The 21,331-nt window shown below is 46.3% G+C and overlaps 1 protein-coding gene across 3 annotated transcripts in view; it reads right to left on the bottom strand.

Moving 5' to 3' along the window:
* Positions 1-305: 305 nt before the first annotated feature.
* KIF3A (kinesin family member 3A) overlaps positions 306-21,331 on the bottom strand; it is an 83,764-nt gene continuing 62,738 nt past the window's right edge. For all 3 annotated transcript variants that reach the window (XM_040405756.1, XM_040405765.1, XM_040405775.1), the window contains 2 exons: positions 20,940-21,064; positions 306-1,265 (listed from right to left, as the gene is read on the bottom strand). In XM_040405756.1, the coding sequence (XP_040261690.1) occupies positions 1,217-1,265; positions 20,940-21,064 (174 nt within the window). In that variant the 3' untranslated portion in view covers positions 306-1,216. The remainder of the gene's footprint in view (positions 1,266-20,939; positions 21,065-21,331) is intronic.

Raw genomic sequence — 21,331 nt, 5'->3', positions numbered from 1 at the left:
CAGCAACCATAATGCTGTCTGCTAACAGGCTTAGTTACTTTACACTAGATGAAAAGATGTATACGTAGATATTTTATGAATCTGATGTATTTAAACAGCAATGGATTGTGAAAAGCTATTGTACTGTATCTCTGTCATTCCACAAATGGTGTATTAATAAGTGGTTCTTCTGGTTAATCCACATTAGGCTAGTTGCCCAATAGAGGCGGCGATCTGGCAAGCTGTTATGGCAGGGAACCACCTGCCAGACTGCATTCCGTCATGGGCGGAAGTTTGTAAAGTTCCGTCCAGTGCCGATTCTCGCCATATGTGCCAGAATGTGTCCGGATCTCTGCCAATCCCCAACGAATGAGGCCGGATGGAACCTTACATACCTCCAGCAATGCCAGAGTACACAGACACAGTAGGCTGCTCCCTGCCAGATCGCCTCCACTAGTGGGCAACTAGCCTTAGTCTTATTGCACAATCCATTCACAAATCAGATAGAATTGCTATTATCTGCCCTAAGGAAGATGAGGGGCTGCCATTGGTTTCTATACTGAAGGCCTACAAATCGCGTTGTGCCTATCCTAGTACAACCATGTAAGGTATTACTTGCTTATTTCCCCCTTTCTTTTTCTGAACATACTACCTGAGAGGAACTCCGCTTTTTTCTTCTTCTTTTAATACCCTTCTGCTGATCAGTACACTAAAATATTCTGTGCTGCTGTGAGCACTAACCATGCACAATAACTAGAGAGGGGGTGCGGTAGAGATTAATAAAGATATTCTTAAGCTTGCTTTCATCTCATTGGGCAGAATGGCTTATAGTTTGCATGCTGCGCTAACTACAAGGGGTGGCTATGTCTAAGCTTATTTGTCAGCTTCTGTTAAATAGGAGCTGATAATTCCTAGAAAACTCAAGGGCAAATATTGAATATTCCTGCATAACTTTCTTAGAGTGATCTGGCATGGTACATGTCCTGCTAGGACAATGGAGACATGTTCCATTGTATTCATTAGCCAGAATAAAATGTGAGCTATAATGCCATGACCCTATGATAATGAGGCATGGCACAATATGATGAGACACAGGTTTCACATGTATTATTATACAAAGCCTACACAGGGTGTCCATTACTGTCCCCTGTTTACATTGCACAGAGGTCTACAATTCCATCTTAGGCCGCCGTACCACCAGCACACAGTGTTCTTCACACTCCAGGATAGGAAACTGCTACTGTAGCAATGAGTCAATCACTGCTTCTGGTTTTGCTGAACGCTTCCTGGAAAAAAGGAAAATGAAATATTAATACTGCTGAAATCTGATATAAGCAATATAATTGGACTAGTATTGATTAGTTTGTCTACATGTTAATTTACATTAGTATACAGTATATTAATATACACTAGTGTAAAACAATAAAAGAACATCTGAAAAACTTAATGTGATGGAGCCGAGATCAACAGTATACATTGTAGTGCTTGGACAATAACCATACAACCAAGGTGGTGCACCCTTTTGGGTTTTGCAGCAGGGTATGTATTGAGGCAGGGTCACATTTCTACTGGTGGCTTCTTCGCTTGCTGTGATACAAGATGTCACTCTGGCATGATAACGGTCATACAGATGTTGGATATCCTCCTATGGTATGTCATTAAAATCTCTTTCAACTTGGACCCGTAGTTCAGCCAAGGTGGTTCTTGGCTGCTTTGCATGGGATACCAGACAACCCACCCATTCTTAATGGGGTGAGATCTGGTGATCGAGCTGGGCTGGGTAGCGCAGGAGGAGGTTATCTTGTTGGAACATAGTCTCTTGTATTGCTAACAAATCAGGCAACTTGCTAACAAATCCACCATTTCAGATTTAGAGGCTCTTTAAAGAGAGACCACACACACTACTTTAAGAATAGTAAAATATATAAATAAATTTATAGGGATAATCGGGCAAATATAGGTCCTTTTTTTTTAGAAAAATAGGTAAATACAAAGAATAGAAAACTTACAATCAATAAGGGTTAGATGCAACACACCAATTACATAATTACAACGACACTTCATCTATAGTCCTTACTACATCCAGAATGAATGTACGTACATCACCAATTGAGTTAATCTGACAGGAACAAACAACTGTTGGGGAGCCCGTTTCAGTGAAAGCAGTCAGACTCGATTGGGAACAACAATTTTCTACGCAGATACGTCTATCTCACAGATGAACTCCGACTTTTTAACTGAAAAGGTCCAGCTTTATACGGTTTTAACCAAATAGCTTCATCCCTAATGGAATGTAGCCAGCTTATGCAATCCATAATGGTCACTGTGTACATCTTGTTTTTCTGTTATTATTTTGGACCTTGGAGTGGCCAATTCTCAGATCCACAATTAATCAGAATCGCAAGACAAATTATGCAGACAATGCTAACTCTCTTTTACACACCTTTACACACAGCTTCTTCATTTAGAGGTCTTCTACTAAATGAGACAAGACCTAGAAACATGCAGTAATTCGTATTTATTAGGTGTACAAATTGTAAAATTAGTCAGCACCACTCAAAAGGTGTGTAGTACAGGAGCTGCATCTGTTATACCCCTTGCCCGTAAACTAAACAGTCACCTAGTTTAGAATATTGGCTATGTGTTTCTATGGAGTAGAGCATGTAACTCCGTCTTATCCTCCCCCAAAAACCTGGGCTAATTTAGTAGGACAATTCCTAAATTTAACCATAACCGATTCATATGGGATTAACTGGTTGACCTGAGATTTCCACATAACTAATGTGGGGGTGATTAGGCTGTAATAACGGAGTGCATGCTAGGAATAATGTTTCTCAAAAATATTTTCATATGGTGTGATCATTCCTCTTTTGCCAGTAGACCTATCAGAAAGATCTGAGGAGAACATGGAACAGGCAGTGCGCAAAAAAAATAAAATAAAATATGCCAGTGTAATTCAATAGATTGCAGATCTCACAGGGGGACACAGCCTTAAAAATCATTAAAACGCTCTGCGGTCCTGTTAGAGGAGCAGAGTTCAGAACAGGAACTCACACTGCCACACACAAGTTTCCCGCACTGAACTCGCTTGTCATGTCTATACACGGTCTCACCACTGACAATACACGAGGAAGAAAGAACTGCCTGTAGAGCTCAGAGACAGGACTGTGTTGAGGAACAGATATTGAGAAGGGTACAAAAATGTTTTTGTAATTGTGTAAAAAAAAAAAAAAAAAAAAAAAAAAGAGCACATTGGCTTCCATAATTCTTAAACTGAAGAAGTTTGGAATAACCAAGACTCTTCCTAGAGGTGGTCTCCCCACCAAACTATGTAATCTGGGGAGAAGAGCCTTGGTAAGAGAGGCGACTAAGAAACCAATGGTCACTCCAAAGATCCTGTGTGCAGATGGGAGAAACTTCCAGAAGCAAAAAAGGACTCTCAGTCTGTGAGAAACAAGATTCTCTGGTCTGATAAAACCAAGATTGAACTTTTTGGTCTAAATTCTAAGTGACAAGTCTGGAGGAACCCTGGGCTGTGGAGTCGGTAAGGCTGAGTTCACATCACCATTTAGCTTTCCGTTCTTCTGATCCATCAAATTGATTCATTTTCAGACCTTGGTCTTTCCAAATGCAACATCTCTCAAGTGCAACTTTTAAGTGCACATACTGAATTATACCAGAATCGGACCAGAAGGGGACCACAGGTAATTACAAACATAGTTAATGCAAACAATGTTTTAATTTTTCTTCTTACTCTTCCCACTTTTCCACAAACTCCTGAAATACCCCCACATCCATTCACCCAGCAAGGAACTATTAATCTCTCCCGCCATCTTACCTTCTTACCTGACCACTTGCACAACCCTGTTTGACAACATAAAACACTTCCTTCCCAAACACACACAGATACCTCATGCCCTCTTTTATTCTCACCTATTAACTCTTTCCCTACTTCTCCTTATTGCTGGTGATATCTCTTCAAATCCAGGCCCCCCTCAGCAAATCCCCACTATCACCTCCATGTCCCACTACAAATCTCCTTCTACAAATTTCTGCAGTGCCTTAAAGAGGACCTTTCACTAGTTTAAAAACTAAAAACTAACTATATCAGTGGGCAGAGTGGCGCCCAGGGGTCCCCCTGCACTTACTAGTATGTCTGGGCGCCGCTCCGTTCGCCCGGTATAGGCTCCGGTGTGTGCAGCTCACTCTGTTGTACGGGGCGGAGTTTTTGTATTAGGGTTGTCCCTTGCTGCAGCGCTGGCCAATCGTAGGCAACAGCTCATAGCCTGGGACTCCCAGGCTATGAGCTGTGCGCTACGATTGGCCAGCGCTGCAGCAAGGGACAACCCTAATACAAAAACTCCGCCCCGTACAACAGAGGGAGCTGCACACACCGGAACCTATACCGGGCGAACAGAGCGGCGCCCAGACATACTAGTAAGTGCAGGGGGATCCCTGGGCGCCGCTCTGCGCACTGATATAGTTAGTTTTTAAACTAGTGAAAGGTCCTCTTTAAACCTAATAACCATTCCTCTGACCCCTGCTCCTTTGGTTCCTCTTGCAGGAGCATTATGGAATGCACGCTCTGTCTGTAACAAACTGTCCTACAATCATGAACTTTGTATCTTTCAAAAACTTTCCTTTCTGGGTCTCACAGAAACATGACTGACACCTCCTCCCCTGCTGCACTCTCATATAGTGGATTTATATTCACTCACTCACAGTTGGTCTTCTCCTATCAGACACCTGCTCCTACAGCCCAACTCCACTGCCACCCTCCATTAAGCTCACCTCATTTGAAGTACACTCTGTTTGCATCTACTCTACCTCCAACCTTCAAGTAGCCATCATTTACCGCCCCCCAGGCCCAGCCACCATCTTTCTTGACGACTTTAACACCTGGCTACTACACTTTCTGCTGACATCCCCACTATCATCATGGGTGACTTTAACATCCCTATTGACACCTCCCACTCGGCCGCCTTTAAACTCCTCTCACTCTCTTCCTCCTTCGGTCTATCACAGTGGTCTTCCGCTCCCACCCACAGAGATGGTCACACTCTGGATCTTTACCCGCCTCTGCTCCCTATCTAACCTTTCTAATTCGCCTCTCCCCCTATCCGACCACGACCTACTCACCTTCTCTTCACTGGTCTCTTCTGCAGCTTCCCCGGTCCACACACTAGCACACCCCAGCAGGAACCTTAAACATCTCGACTTTCGCTTGCTTTCTGACTCTTCTCCCACTCTCTACCATCTGTTCCCTCCAAGACCCAGATGCTGCCACCACCCTATATAAACACCACAATAAGTACAGCTCTGGACACTGTTGCCCCCCTCACACACAACAAAACCCGAAAAATTAACAGACAACCCTGGCACACCAACCTGACCAAAAAACTCAGACAAGCTTCCAGGGCTGCTGAGCGACGATGGAAGAAATCCCATTCTAAAGATCATTTCACCGCATACAAGCAATCCCTCCTCATATTCAAATCCTCACTCGCTGATGCAAAACAGGCCTACTTCTCATCTCTCATATCTTCCATGGCTCAATGCCCTAAACAACTTTTTAACACTTAACTCCCTTCTCAGTCCCCCAGCGCCCCCACCCTCTCCTCTCATCTGAAGACTTTGCCAAATACTTCAAAACAAAAGATAGTCGACATCAGAGAAAGCTTCAGTACACAATCCCCACGGACCCTCTACACAACTGCTCGGTCCTCTTTTCCCAAAAATCGCTTCTCCACCATTACAGAAGAAAAACTCTGCACTCTACTCTCACCACCTGCGCACTTGACCCAGTCCTATCCCACCTCATCCCTAACCTCACCACAGTGTTTATCCCAGCCCTAACTCATCTCTTCAACCTATCACTAACCTCTGGTGTCTTCCCCTCTGCTTTTAAACATGCTACCATTACACCCATCCTCAAAAAGCCTTCACTTGACCCATCTGCTTTGTCCAGTTATCGCCCCATATCACTTCTTCCGTATGCCTCAAAGCTACTTGAGCAACATGTCCATTCAGAACTGTCCTCTCACCTCTCCTCCTGCTCCCTCTTTGACCGCCTACAATCTGGCTTCCGACCCCACCACTCAACTGACACTGCCCTTATCAAAGTCACCAATGACCTACTAACAGCCAAAACCAAGAAACAATACTCTGTCCTCGGCCTTCGACACTGTTGACCACTCCCTTCTGTTGCAAACTCATCTCTTGGCATCATTGACCTGGCCCTCTCCCGGATCACATCATACCTCACAGAACGGACATTTTGTCTCTCCCACGCCAGCACCACCTCCTCGTCTCATTCCCTCTCTGTTGGTGTCCTGCAAGGCTCTGTCCTAGGACCCCTGCTCTTCTCTATCTACACTTTTGGCCTGGGACAGCTCATAGAGTCCCATGGCTTTCAGTATCACTCCTATGCTGACGACACACAAATCTACCTCTCTGTTCCAGGCATCACCACCTTACTATCAAGAATCCCACAATGTCTATCTTCTATATCATCCTTCTTCGCCTATCGCTTTCTAAAACTTAACATGGATAAAACATCATCTTTCCCCCATCTTGCTCAACCCCCCCCAACAGACCTATCTATCACGATCAATGGCTGCACACTATCCCCGGTCAACCAAGTCCGCTGCCTTGGAGTGACCTTGGATTCTGCCCTTTCCTTCCGACGCACATCCAAGTCCTTTCCACCACCTGCCGCCTCCAACTCAAAAACATCTCCCGCATCAGTGCTTTCCTTAACTGTGAATCTGCGAAAATGCTTGTACATGCCCTCATCATCTCCCGCCTAGACTACTGCAACACTCTCCTCTGTGGCCTTCCATCTAGCACTCTCGCACCCCTCCAATCTATCCTCAACTCTGCTGCCCGACTAATCCACCTCTCACCCTATTACTCCTCTGCCTCCCCCCTCTGCCAATCCCTTCACTGGCTCCCCAATGCCCAGCGAATTCACTTCAAAGTACTAACAAATACATACAAGGCAGTCCCTAACCTGTCCCCTCCCTACATCTCTGAGCTACTTTCCCGATACATCCCCACACGCAATCTCCGATCCTCACAAGACCTCCTTCTCTCCTCTTATCACTTCTTCGCACAATCGCCTGCAAGATTTCTCCCGCGCATCCCCCATACTCTGGAACTCGCTACCCCCAACATATCAGACTCTCACCTACAGTGGAATCCTTCAAAAGAAACCTGAAAACCCACCTCTTCAGACAAGCCTACAACCAGTGACCCTGCTGCCTCTATACCGCCATGACCAACTTCACCCTTACCTACTGTGTCCTTCTCCCATACCATGTAGATTGTAAGCCCTCACGGGCAGGGCACTCTCTCCTTCTGTACCAGTCTGTAACTCGTTTTGTTTATGATTAGTGCAATTGTCTGTATTATGTATGTGTACCCCATATCATATGTACAGCGCTATGGAATGAATGGCGCTTTAATAATAAAAAATAATAATAAAATTCATTGAATCAGTTTATGTCACTTCTGTCAGAGATCAGTTGTTTTAATGGGAGAATAAGTCCTGCATGATGATCATCAATATCAGATTGGTGGGGGGCCGGTCAGCAGTTTGTAGAGAACACAGGGCTTGATGATAACTGATGCTTAAAATAACAGATCGTCCCCTTCCTATTCACTTGAATAGATGGGAGTCGTTCCATTCAAGTGAATGGGGACGGTGGAGCTGTCAACTAGAAAACACTTAATTTTAAGAAATCTAGGAATATGTCCTCAGAAAAAGTTACTAAAGCTATATATGTCCTGGTTTATTGCTCTCATTAAGAGAAACAAAATAGGAGTCTTCTGGGTATGACACCTTGCCAACAAAAATAGAAGCAGTAAATAGTACACAGCAAACTTTCGAGACATCTCAGGCATAATTCTACAATGTCTGAAGAAACAGCAACATATATACTTATACGCATACAAAATAGAGACGTGGTGTAATAAAATGGACATTTTATAAGCAACAAAATATCAAAAAGAACTCAAGAATGAGCCCTTAATTATAGAAAAATCCAGCCCCATTTGCAAAAAGGAGAGGATTCAGGAAAAATTTCCAAGTCCTGTAATATCTTGGACGACGTTCGCGTCTTGGCCTTAACCATGGTGTGAATTACTCAATAGGAGAAACCATGCCGCTTCAGAATGGTGGTCTAAATAGCCACGCCGTCAAACGTAGCGATTCTAGAAGGTCGTCCCTGAGCAGAAGAGGCCACTGAGCGTCTCCTAGAAGAAGGATGAGATCGGTGTACCAGGCTCGGCGCGGCCAATCCGGGGCGATGAGAATCGTCTGAATGCCCTCCGTCTTGATTCTGCAAAAGACCCGTGGTAGTAGAGGAAGAGGGGGGGGAAATGTACAAGAGGGAAAAGCAATCCCATGGGGCCACCAGTCCATCTACTGCGCATGCCCGGGGATCTCTCGTCCACGAGATGAAGGTGGGAAACTTGTGGTTGATCCTGGATGCCATCAGATGCACATCCGGACAGCCCCAACGGAGTTGAACACCCCTGGGTGCACAGACCACTCACCCGGGTCCACAGTCTTCCGGCTGAGGAAGTCTGCCATCCAATTCCCCACTCCTGTAATGTACACCACCGACAGAGCTGGTACATGTTCCTCTGCCCACCTTAGAATCTTGGCCGACCTCGCCATCGCCGACTGCGGGTTCCGCCCTGATGATTGATGTATGCCACCGGCGTGGCATTGTCCGACTGGATCTGGACCGGCAGGCCCCTCAGGAGAGGAGTCCAAAGTAGCAGGGGCAGATGGATGGCCCGAAGTTCCAGGATGTTGATGGGCAGTCTGGACTCCAACTGTTCAAGGTGGGAAGATTCCTCCCTATCCTAGGAGGCTGACATCGGTGGTGATGATCGATCATGAGACCGGGAGAAAAGTTTGCAGAATCCAAGGTTGGAGTTGAGAGCCACCCCCTGAGGGCCAACCGCACCTTCAGGGGAAGGGAAATGGTATGGTCCAAGGAACTCAGCATCTTGTCCCGGTGGAGAGGACGGGTGTGAAATTGCGCAATTGGGGGCGCCTCGATGGAAGAGACAATCGTACCTAACACTTGCATGCAAAACCGGATCGACGGACGTCTGCACGGGAGGAGAAGACTAGCTGACCGTTGAAGGTAAAACCACTTGTCCAGGGGAGGCGGACTACTGCCGCGGCCGTGTCGAGGATCATGTCGAGGAAAGTGATCCGCCTGCTGGGGTGCAGTGATGACTTATGGAAGTTCACTAGCCAGCCAAAAGGTGCCAGGGCGTCCAGGTGGATGCGTAAACTGTCCTCGTTCTGACCGAAGGTCATAACCTTGACGAGGATGTCGTCCAGATAGGGGATCAGGGTGTTCCCCCTGGAATGAAGAAGGGTGAGGAGCGAGCACTTTCGTAAATACACACGGTGCTGTTGCCAGTCCGAAGGGCGGAGCCACGAACTGGTAATGGTGAGACTCTACTGCAAAGCGAAGAAAACACTGGTGCGCGGGAGCAATGGGAACGTGCAGATACGCGTCCTAAATGTCCACCAAGGTGTTCCAGAGAGGCAACCATGGAGCGGAGTGACTCCATCCTGAAGTGCTGTACCCCCACAAACCGGTTCAGCAGTTTGAGGCCTAGAACCGGACGAACAGATCCCTCCTTCTTGGGGAAGACAAACAGGTTCGAATAAAAACCTGTGAACTACAGAATGGTATCTGCGTACTGACTTGAAAGGGAAGCTGGGCAATTTGAAAGTAACTTAATCTTCATAGAAGATAGTCTCTTGCACTTTTTACAATTATACTGGTATTATCTGGGACAGATACACATCCAGATAGGGGTGGGAGGGGGTTTGGTTTATTTCGGAAGGGGGTTTCTTTTGAATGGAGCAAAGAATGTGTTACTCTTCATTTGTACAAAAATGTATCAGAAGTGTGTCACCACTGTGATTTTTCTCTTGTACTTATAATGCATCAGGATTGATGCCTTAAGGTACTTTCACACTAGCGTTTTTCTTTTCCGGCATAGAGTTCCGTCACAGGGGCTCTATTCCGGAAAATAACTTATCAGGCATATCCCCATGCATTCTGAATGGAGAGTAATCCGTTCAGGATGCATCAGGGTGTCTTCAGTTCAGTCATTTTGACTGATCAGGCAAAAGATAAAACCGTAGCATGCTACGGTTTTATCTCCGGCAAAAATAAAACCCTGAAGATTTGCCTGAATGCCGGATCCGGAATTTTTTCCCATAGGATTGTATTAGTGCCGCTTGTCATGCAGACAGACGGATCCGTCTTGTATCTTTTCTCACATTTTTACCGGTCTGCGCATGCGCAGACTGGAAGGACGGATCCGGCATTCCGGTATTTTGAATGCCGGATCCGTCCTTTAAAAATGTGAGAAAAGATACAAGACTGATCCGTCTGTCCGCATGACAAGCGGAGAGACTGATCTGTTCTTTCAATGCATTTGTGAGACGGATCCGCATCCGGATGAGTCTCACAAATGCTTTCAGTCACATGCAGATCGGCGGATCCGGCGGGCAGTTCCGACGACAGAACTGCTTGCCGGATCACACTGCCGCAAGTGTGAAAGTAGCCTTACTCTTATGATGCATCCATCAGAAAATAAATAAAATGTTCTTTAAAAAAAAAAATATATAATAACTGTCAACTGCTCCACGAGTGGACCTGAGGAGATCACTCCCCGGGCGAGAAGGGACTGTAAAGCCTGAAAAAAGGCGGCGGCCCAAACTCTGTCCCGGGCGGCTGGGAAAGGAAGAATCGATCCGGTGGGATGGAGGCAAACTCGATCTTGTAACCCGAGGTTACTATCTCGAGCACCCATTCGTCAAAATTGTGGGACTGCCAAACCTCCTGAAAAGTAGGAGCCAACCCCGCACCCGAGAGGGCGGGGGCGCCCCTGCATGCTGAAGATTGTCTAATGGCAGGGGAGCAGACAGGTCGTACCTCAAACCCCCGTGCCAGGCTGGTTGGGGCTTAAAGGACGGATTTTCTCTTTTGCTCTTGATTGGAAGCCCTAGGTGGCGCCCCTGCTGACAGGCATGTGCCGGAGAAGCGGCGAAAGGAGTGAAAACGGGGGTTTGAGGGCCTAGAGCGAACCGGACACTTGGACTTGCTATGCGGGAGGTGGGTACTTTTACCGTCCGCGGCCTCAGAGATTATCTCATCCAACCGAACATCAAACAGACGAGAGCCCGAAAAGGGAAGCCCCGTAAGGGAACGCTTTGACGAGGAGTCTGCAGCCCAGTCTAAGCCACACCTTGCGCCGTAAGGTGACCGTGAGAGCGGATGAGCAGGCAACATGAGAGCCAGTGTCCAAAGAGGTCTCTCAGAGGTACTTCCCCGCCTAAGACATCTGCAGGGCCAAAGACTGCAGGTCCGCCGGGGGAAGATCAGCCGCGATGTCCTGATGCAGGAGAAGGGCCCATTCAGAGACCGCCTTAGCCACCCACGCGGAGGCAAAAATGGAACAAAGCGCGGAGCCAGCCGCCACAAAGGCAAACTTAGTAAAAAAGACTCCAGGCGGCGATCCGCAGGGTCCTGAAGAGATGTGCCATCTAGGGCTGAAGTAAACGATTATTTTAGTAATTGAGTATTCTATCGATTATTTTTTACGATTAATCGAGTAATCTAATAAGAAAAAAATAATAATACTGTTTTCCTTTATAAAAACCTCAGACGCCCTGCCATTAGCCCCCAACACCCTTTGTTCCCCACTGTGCGATCAGCCCAAGTGCATCAGCTCTCCCTCACCCCAGTGCCAGCAGCTCTGCCCCCTTGTGCCATCAGCAGCTCTGCCCCCTTGTGCCATCAGCAGCTCTGCCCCCTTGTGCCATCAGCAGCTCTGCCCCCTTGTGCCATCAGCAGCTCTGCCCCCTTGTGCCATCAGCAGCTCTGCCCCCTTGTGCCATCAGCAGCTCTGCCCCCTTGTGCCATCAGCAGCTCTGCCCCCTTGTGCCATCAGCAGCTCTGCCCCCTTGTGCCATCAGCAGCTCTGCCCCCTTGTGCCATCAGCAGCTCTGCCCCCTTGTGCCATCAGCAGCTCTGCCCCCTTGTGCCATCAGCAGCTCTGCCCCCTTGTGCCATCAGCAGCTCTGCCCCCTTGTGCCATCAGCAGCTCTGCCCCCTTGTGCCATCAGCAGCTCTGCCCCCTTGTGCCATCAGCAGCTCTGCCCCCTTGTGCCATCAGCAGCTCTGCCCCCTTGTGCCATCAGCAGCTCTGCCCCCATTGTGCCATCAGCTCTGCCCCCATTGTGCCATCAGCTCTGCCCCCATTGTGCCATCAGCTCTGCCCCCATTGTGCCATCAGCTCTGCCCCCATTGTGCCATCAGCTCTGCCCCCATTGTGCCATCAGCTCTGCCCCCATTGTGCCATCAGCTCTGCCCCCATTGTGCCATCAGCTCTGCCCCCATTGTGCCATCAGCTCTGTTGCCATGCTCCTCCTGACACCCGTAGTGCACAGCGTCACTGGTTTCTATGACGCTGTGCACTCCAGGCGCCCGGCCTTAGTTGCGCCCCCACCCCCTCGGTTTCATCCACTTACCTTTCCAGCAGGGGCGCTGCCGACACTCCATCGTTCTGCGCTGCTCTGCTCCTGACGTCACACAGTGCGTCGGGTCACGGCGTGCGTACGTCAGGAGGTCAGAGCAGCGCGGGACCATGGACGTACTGTGGAGTGTCCGGAGGCCGACCCATGAGAGAGAGTAGATTGGGAAACTTTCGATAGGTCCTCTACTGCCCGGGACAGGGCGCGGGCCCATTCCGGTTCCACACGGTCAGGGGGGCAGTGCCATTACTTGGGTGGGATGGTTAGCACCGGTCTGGGCGCACGGCATGCGGTACACAGGAAGTCCGACTGGCTGCGTGGAAACTTGAGCTCGCATTTTGCGCAAGCGTAGTGGGTGGGGGCTGGTGGCGGTCGTCAGTCGTGGGTTCGGACATAGCTCTAAGAGCTGGTTCCAGGGCTGGAGGGATATAGGCTAGTCCTACCAGACAAGCTGCAGGTGAAACCATATCCAGACGTCCTCCAGTCAAGCCTCCTGCCGACCGATGAGAAGAGGAAAGAGAGGCAGCTTCCTCACAGGGCCAGCGCGGTAAAAAAAAAGAGCGAGCTCCGCCCTCCCAGGAGTGTCCGGTAGAAGAGGGTCCTACCCCCTAAGTGTAGAGGAAGAAAGGAGGGCCTAGAGGAATGCGGCCTAGCAGGCCTCCGAGACCAGGGATGAAATTAGTTGCAGCGGCCGGTAGCGAAGCACTCCCGGTCAGGTAGAAAAACGAGGGCGGAGGGTGAGCTGTCCGAAAGCGAGGGCTCACGCTGGAGAGCCCGCCAGAGGTGAAGCAGAGAGCCGGAGGAGCGCGGAGACCGGGAAGGCCGCAGAGAGAGGCAAGCTTGACTCGAGGCCGGGGCCTAAATTTAGAGGGACGGCTGGCTGGGACCACGCTTCCGGGTGTCCGCCAGTAGGAGTGCCGGAGGTGCCACTCGGACCCCCAAACCAGGGTCAAACTGAAGCCCTAGAGCAGTGGTGGTGAACCTTTTACAGACCGAGTGCCCAAACTGTAACCCAAAACCCACTTTTTTTTATTGCAAAGTGTCAACACTGCAATTTAATATGAATACCAATATAGTATATCTTCCATGTACTTTTATCATTTATCTATAATAACCTGCCTACATTCAATGCACTGCCTGTGTTGTTCATAGTGCGCCCTGCGCTGCCTGTGCTGTTCATAGTGCGTCCTGCGCTGTTCATAGTGCGCCCTGCGCTGATAAATGGCAGGAAAAGTCTATGGCATATTGGTACACCTTAGACTTTTTCCATGGTGCGGGTGCCCACAGAGAGGGCTCCGAGTGCCGCCTCTGGCACCAGTGCCATAGGTTCGCCAACACTGCCCTAGAGGAATAGTGGTGCCCCAGGAGTAACAGGTGGGCCCCGGGGAAGCAAGGGAGGGAGGGGACCCAGGACTGTCGGAGTTAGAGGGGGTCAACCAATACTCACCTAATCCAGAGTACTCACCCCACCTCTTCAGCTGCTGGCACCGAAGTATGAGGGAGCTGGCATGGAGGGAGGGCTGCACCCAGGTGACCCTTTGGCTGGCGGGATGCAGTAAAGAGGCTGCCCTGCCCAGGAAGGTCTGCCTCTTATGACACTAAGCTAAAAACTGATATGCTCTCTCCAGCCTGGAGGAGGTATGGCAGGCGGGAGGAGCTAACACTTTTTAACCTATGCTTAGCCACAGGAATGTGTACATTTTTTCTTTTTAATTGTGTGACAATGGGACCTCATCCTTGCTTTAAGTTTCTGTCCTGTTTTCTCCCACAAAGAGAATCCCAACCGGACATATAAAAGTCACAAGAGACTACAGAATCTACAAAAGTCTACTCTAAAGACAGTCTACAATAGACATATCACACAGTTATTGGCTGCAGCAAATTAAACAAGCCGCGGTCTGGAAGATGGACACACGGTCAGCACAGCACACAGAAGCAATAATGGCGGGGAGTAGATACAGTAAATAGGATTCTTACCATAGCAAAAGGCAACTTTAAAGATGTCCTCCTGTTTTGTCTAGCAGTTCTGAAATAACTGCAGGCATGCCAAGTAGTGAACTTCCCCCCTCTGGTCTTCACTACTGAGCATGTGTAGCACAGTTTTAAGCATTGGAACTAAGGGACTTGGAGTAGCAAGAAGAAAGGTATAGGGGACAGGAGAGAACCCAGGAGAGATGAGAACTGATTATCTATCACCACTAGAACACCTTGCTTATGACTGTTTATAGTATAAGGTACAGAACACAGGAGAGGTGAGAACTGAATATCTACCACCACTAGAACACCCTGCTTATCACTGTATATTAGTATAAAGGTACAGAACACAGGAGAGATAAAAACTGATTATCACCACTAGAACACCCTGCTTATCACTGTTTATACAAGGTACAGAACACAGGAGAGGTGAGAACTGAATATCTACCACCACTAGAACACCCTGCTTATCACTGTATATTAGTATAAAGGTACAGAACACAGGAGAGATAAAAACTGATTATCACCACTAGAACACCCTGCTTATCACTGTTTATAGTATAAGGTACAGAACACAGGAGAGGTGAGAACTGAATATCTACCACCACTAGAACACCCCGCATCACTGTTTTTCATCAATAAGGGCCTTAGATTAATAGAACATAAGAGTTATGATTAACATTTCTAAAAGTTTCTAAATTTATATGAACATCAATAATTACACAATATTAATAACAAATATTTTTTTTTAAGCTGGAGTTGGTCAGTACATTTCTACCGACTTCACCCAAAGCTACCTCTGTCTCCAACTCCACAACCTTGGAGGAAACCAGGCACTGCTCATCACCTGTCCAATACCATCCCTACAGTGAAGCATGGTAGTGACAGCATCATGCCGTGAGGGTGTTTTTCATTAGCTGGGATAGGGAAACTGGAGGGAGAGTTGTATGGAGCAAAGTGCAGGGATATTCTTAATGAAAACCTGATCCATAATACTCTGAACCTCAGACTGGGCCGAAGGTTCACCTTTCAACAAGACTATGACTAAGCACGCGGCAACACAGGAATAGCTGAGGGACAACTCTGTGAATGTCCTTGAGTGGCCCAGCCAGAGCCCTGAATTGAACCTAATTGAACATCTCTGTAAAGACCTGAAAATGGCTGTCCACCAATGGTCCCCATGCACGCTGACAGAGCTTGAGGGGATCTGCAGAGAAGAATGGCAGAAAATCCCCAAATCCAAACCTAATAATAACAGTGCTAGCTGTGGTGATAGTTTTAGATGATATCCTAAGGTTGATTCTATAAGTGTCTCAGTAGCTGTCCATAGAGGTCTTATTGTTTTGCAATTCCACAGGGTATGTATTAATGTTCCTCTTTCACCGCAATTTCTCCAGCATTTGTCTGATGTGTCTGGGAATATTAAGTGCAATTTGCTTGGGGTATGATACCACCTGAGATAAGTTTTGATGATGGCTTCTTTATGGTTAATGCTATGGAAATATTTGTGAGTGTTAGAGAATGCAGAGTGCCATTCCTGCAGTTCTATTTTTATTTTTAAGTCACCCTCCCATCTTTCCATATGGTTGTTAGTGGAGGAATTTTGTGAGTCTGATAGTTGATTGTAAAATGTGGTGATTCCCTTTTTTTTCTTAAATAAATTAGATACCAGAATCATGTGAGATAGTTTTTCCTTCTCTATTATTTTATGTTTATTTATGAATTCTCTGACATTCAGAAATCTATAAAAATCATCTCTTTCTAGCTTAAATTTAGCTTTGAGGTTTGAGAACGAGGTAATTACCCCTTCCTCAAAGAAGTTTTGCAGGGAGTTAATACCTAAGGTTTTCCACTGTGGTATTGGGATCATAGCCACTTGGTCTTGGAGAAACTCTAATGTAGAGTCAGACAGAGGAGAATATAGTTTTCCTTTCCTCTGTTTAAGGAACAGTTTCCAAGCTTCATCTGAGACCTTTATTACATTGATTGGGGGGGGGGGGGGGGGGGAGAAAATCCCCAAATATATGATAGTAACCTGGTTTTCATTGTGGATAGCCCACAGATATTTCTCTCAATTTGGACCCATAGTTTTTCAGGGTTACTAGACCACCAATGTGACAGTTGGTCTAATATAGCGGAAAGATAGTAGTGTTGGATATGTGGTACTCCTAGGCCTCCCTTCTTATGGTGCCCTATGATAGTTTTGAAAGCAACTCTAGGTCTTTTACCATTCCAAATGAATGCTTTGAGTTTTGAGTTCAGCGATGCAAAGTAAGATTTCGGAATATCAATCGGCAGTGATCTAAAGAGGTACAAAAGCTTTGGTAAAAGCAGCATTTTATAAGCTGCTATTCTTCCTAGCCAAGAGTTCATGTTTTTGGAATACTCAGCCATGTCTTTCTCAATCTCAGAGGCTATTTTAGGGTAGTTTGATTCGAAAAGTCTTGAGGAGGGACACGACACCTGTACGCCCAAGTATGTAATCTCTGTTTTTTGCCAGTCAAGATTGTATTGTTTTTTGAGGTTGTTTAGTAAAGTTGGGTTTATGTTTAATGGTAGGGCTTGGGATTTGTCTTGGTTTATTTTATAATATGACATGTTGCTAAAAGTCAGGGCAGTTTCAAAAAAGGCTTTTAGTGAAGATTCTGGGTTAGTGAGTGTTAATATGATGTCATCAGCGAATAGAGCTAGTTTATATTCATGGTGACCCACATCTATTCCTTTTATGTCTGGATTTTGTCTGAGGTATGGCAGACTGTAAACACTACATGCTCTTTTGAAAAAACAATTGCCAGAGTCCAAGACAAGACCCCTACCTTCCATTACAGATGGGATAAATGGTTAGATAGCAGTTATTACCGCTCTCAAATCTAGAGGAATAACCTGCATTGTTATGTTTTGTTGTTAATTTACTTTTCTTTTATTCTTTCTCTTATTCCTATGTTGAGACAATACTCAAAATTCACAATATATAGAAAACTACATATGATGACAAGTATAGATGCGAATATATTATAACAACTAGTGAGAATAGCTAATACACAATACCATGCTAATAAAAGATAATGAACAGTGGTAAGATATACCAAATATGAGAAACTACACTTCTAATGCTTGAAAATATGCAAGAAATAATGTTACATATACTATATGCTTAGACATATATAATGTATACTTGATAATAAGAAAGAATGTTACTCCTTACTCTTTATGTACTTACTTATTCCAACATGGAAAATTTGTTTTGTTTAAAAAGGAAAAAAAAAAAAAAAAAAACAATAAAAAGAATTTTGCAAGAAAATCCCCAAATCCAGGTGTTCAAACCTTGTGGCATCATATCCAAGACTGGAGGCTGCAATCACTGCCAAAGGTGCTTGGACCTTTGTACTGTGTACTGTAAATTAGAAAAGATTTCTGACATTCTGTTATCGCTTTGTCATTGTACCGTATCTACTACCTTCAAGGGAGTACCTGTAATCTTGCTTAAAATAAGATAGTGTATACAGCAGATATCAGGCCTCTAGGTCCTTGGGATGGAAAGATACCAATTAGAGGATAATTACAAATTGTGGGTCTAGGTGAGTGAAACTGGGCAGACATAGCATGTCTTAACTGCAGACATCTGAAAAATTGAGGATTTGGCAGGGAGTGAGCCCTGTGTAACTGAGTAATTAAGCAAAGGAGAGCTGGACCCAACTATGTTGCTCCCTCCAAGATGGGCCAGAACATGTTCAATTGTAAACTGGAGCACAGATGGTGTTCTGAAGTAGGCCTATCATATGGTAAAACCCAGAAGTACAGCGGTTTCAAATTTCCTGTCAAATAGTATAGGAAATAGTCCGGAGTGCCATTCCTCCCTTGTCCTTTGGCCTAGTTAACGTGTCAAGACCTAATTTTGAGGAAGAACTACCCAATACAAAGGAAACAGTGAGGGAGTTTAAATCTTGAAATATTCTCTTAGGGATCGGGACTGCAGTGTTGTAATAAATAGACATTTCGGTAAAATGATCAGTTTAACCAGGTTTACTACCACATGCCACTGATCGAGACAATTACCTCAAGAACCTAAATTTAGTATGAACAAATGTTAGCAGTGGATAAATGTTATTTTGTAGGGTTTGTAAATGGGATTTATCCATATATCCGTGGGACGGATATATGGATGCCGACAGCACACAGGGTGCTGTCCGCAACTTTTGCAGCCCCATTGAAACTAATGCGTCAGCAACCGGCATACCAGGGCAAGTGCCAGGGCCCACAGCACAGCTGGCAGAGCCCAGAAGTAATGAGCGCTTCCGAGCACTCATTGCTGTAGCGCAGGGTGCTGCGGTCCTGTCACTTACCGCTCAGCTCCCGGGCTCCTTCCCTTCTTCAGGCCAGCCGCGTTCTGAATAGTGAAGCAGGAAGACTTCTTCCTGCGCCACCATTCAGCCTGCAGGCATGGATCATGCTGCCAGCCTGTGAAGGTTGTACAATGAGGGCAACACTACTGTGAGTGGGTACAATTTTTTTTTTACAGTATTTTACACTGTAGGCACGCCACTGAAACAGGGAACCATTTGCTCCCCGCTCCACCATTGAGCCGCCAGCGCTCCACAGCAGCAGGACGTCCTCACACATCGTCCTGTTGATCTGTGCAGGAGGGGGGCAGGCTGGGAATCAGCCTCTGCTCCTCCTACACAGCAACACGATATGTCACAGTATCCTGCTGATGGGGAGCGCAGAGCATAGGAGGAGCCAGGTGACTGAGGCGAGGAGTATTTATTGTTTGTTTTTTTCACTTCCTGTGAAGGGGGCACATCTGGGCATAACCACTGAAGGGGGCACTGGGCACATATCTTGGTATCTTGGCATATCTACTGTGAAGGGGGCACACATCTTGGCATGTCAACTGTGAGGGGGCACATATCTTGGCATGTCAACTGTGAGGGGGCACATATCTTGGCATGTCAACTGTGAGGGGGCACATATCTTGGCATGTCAACTGTGAGGGGGCACATATCTTGGCATGTCAACTGTGAGGGGGCACATATCTGTGAGTAGACCTGAGGGATTGAAACACTGGGTAGAAAATAAAAGTAAGCACATAAGGACTGATTCACATATATCCGCTCCGTAGCATGCTCTGTGTAAGGTATTTAATCTATGATACATGCAGTTTCATTGCTGTAAGCGCTGTGCAAAATGCCACAAGGGGGCCCACTGAGACTTTATCGCCCAAGGGCCCACATGAACCTGGAGCCGTCCCTGGGTCAGCATCCGATCCGCAACAAATGCAGATCAGATGTGGACCAAAAATATGGTTGTGTGATACTCAGCATGGAACCCAAGAAACACTTTGAGCTGTTCCCTATCCTGAGGGCTAAAGAGAGTCAACAAAAAACGCTGAGCATTAATCTTATACGCTGCTGATGTAGATACCTGGTTAAAAATACAGAGAAGTGGCAAATGGTCTGATATGCCCCTAGTCAAGTATTGTATACTAAGAATCTGTGGTCATACGGTACCCAATCCAACCACATACGGTAGTCTATACGAGATAGGGAGCTATGTGCAAAGCTATAAAAGATGTATGGCTAGACATAAGGATTTTTATGCCTCCAGAAATGTAACCAGTTTATGGTTTTCAGAAAAGATCCAGGCTCATGGGCGACCCCACAGGCAGACGATCAGCAAAAGGATATAGTTCAATGACTAGATTTGTGAACCAATAAAGAAATACTTCTGGAGTAAGTAGAACAACAGGAACATTCAAGACCACTGGACCCATGGTTTTCTTAGTAAATCAATTTGCCAGAAGCGAGATGAGCTGAGAAACTGACCCAGCACATACACAGTAATACTGGCAAAAGCATGACATGGTGTAATATTGCATACAATAAGCGGCGAACATTGATAGGGGTGGTGCTGAAAAAAATATCATCATGTAAAAGTTTAAACTCCATAGTAAGAAAAAAGAAACATGATGGCACGGAAATTGCAAGCTCAGGTTTCTTAGCGACTAGAGTTCAAAAGTCCAGCAACTTTTGTGTTGTGGACACAAACATAGACCTGTCACAAGGAATGGCCACTCCTTTCTGTAGCCAAGAGAGCGCTCTGGTCTCAGCTCCTGAGGCAAGATGGCACCTGGAGATCCACAGGTAAGTAGGGTACACCGTAGGGTGGCCATATTCTGTCAGGGTGCACGGATCCTACAAAGCATCCTGCCATGTCAGCTGCTGGCCATGCCCCCAAGAGATACATTTTACATTTTGGCATGGACTGCAACCAATACTAAGAACCATGCATCACCATGTTCTTCTGATTGTGAGGCCTCATTAGAGAAAGATGGAGAAACCTTCATCTAAACAACCAAGTGATACCTTCAGTTTCACATCTCAAGCCTAATAAAGAGGATGACACATACCTCCGACCTGTCTTGGGTCTTGTTTTTCCTTTTGATGTTCTAGGCCTTTCTAGCTTCATTAAGGACTGACGGAGGCTCTCCTCAGTGTAAGCCAAATATACATGGGACAAATCCACTTCAAAAGGCTGAGGGGGCAAAAGGAAAATTTTTCAGTCACCGGCCAAGGTTGGATTATGTAAGATATAATAATTGAGCCAAACATAAAACAAATAGAGGCAATGGGGCAGTCTAAATATACACCACTTCTAAACTTTTGTAGTTTTACTCCAAAATGTTGCTGCATTTTTTTGGCACACGGAGGCCGTGTCCTTTCCTGTGAAGCAACACTCACTTCCCACAAAGCCACAACTCGTCAAGTGAGGCATAAAATGCTAAGAAAAGGGTCTAAAACA

Source organism: Bufo bufo, chromosome 1 (genome assembly GCF_905171765.1).
Source record: "Bufo bufo chromosome 1, aBufBuf1.1, whole genome shotgun sequence".
NCBI lineage: Eukaryota > Metazoa > Chordata > Amphibia > Anura > Bufonidae > Bufo > Bufo bufo.
Note: the sequence above shows the minus strand (reverse complement) of the source record. Positions and strands in the feature narration are given on the sequence as shown.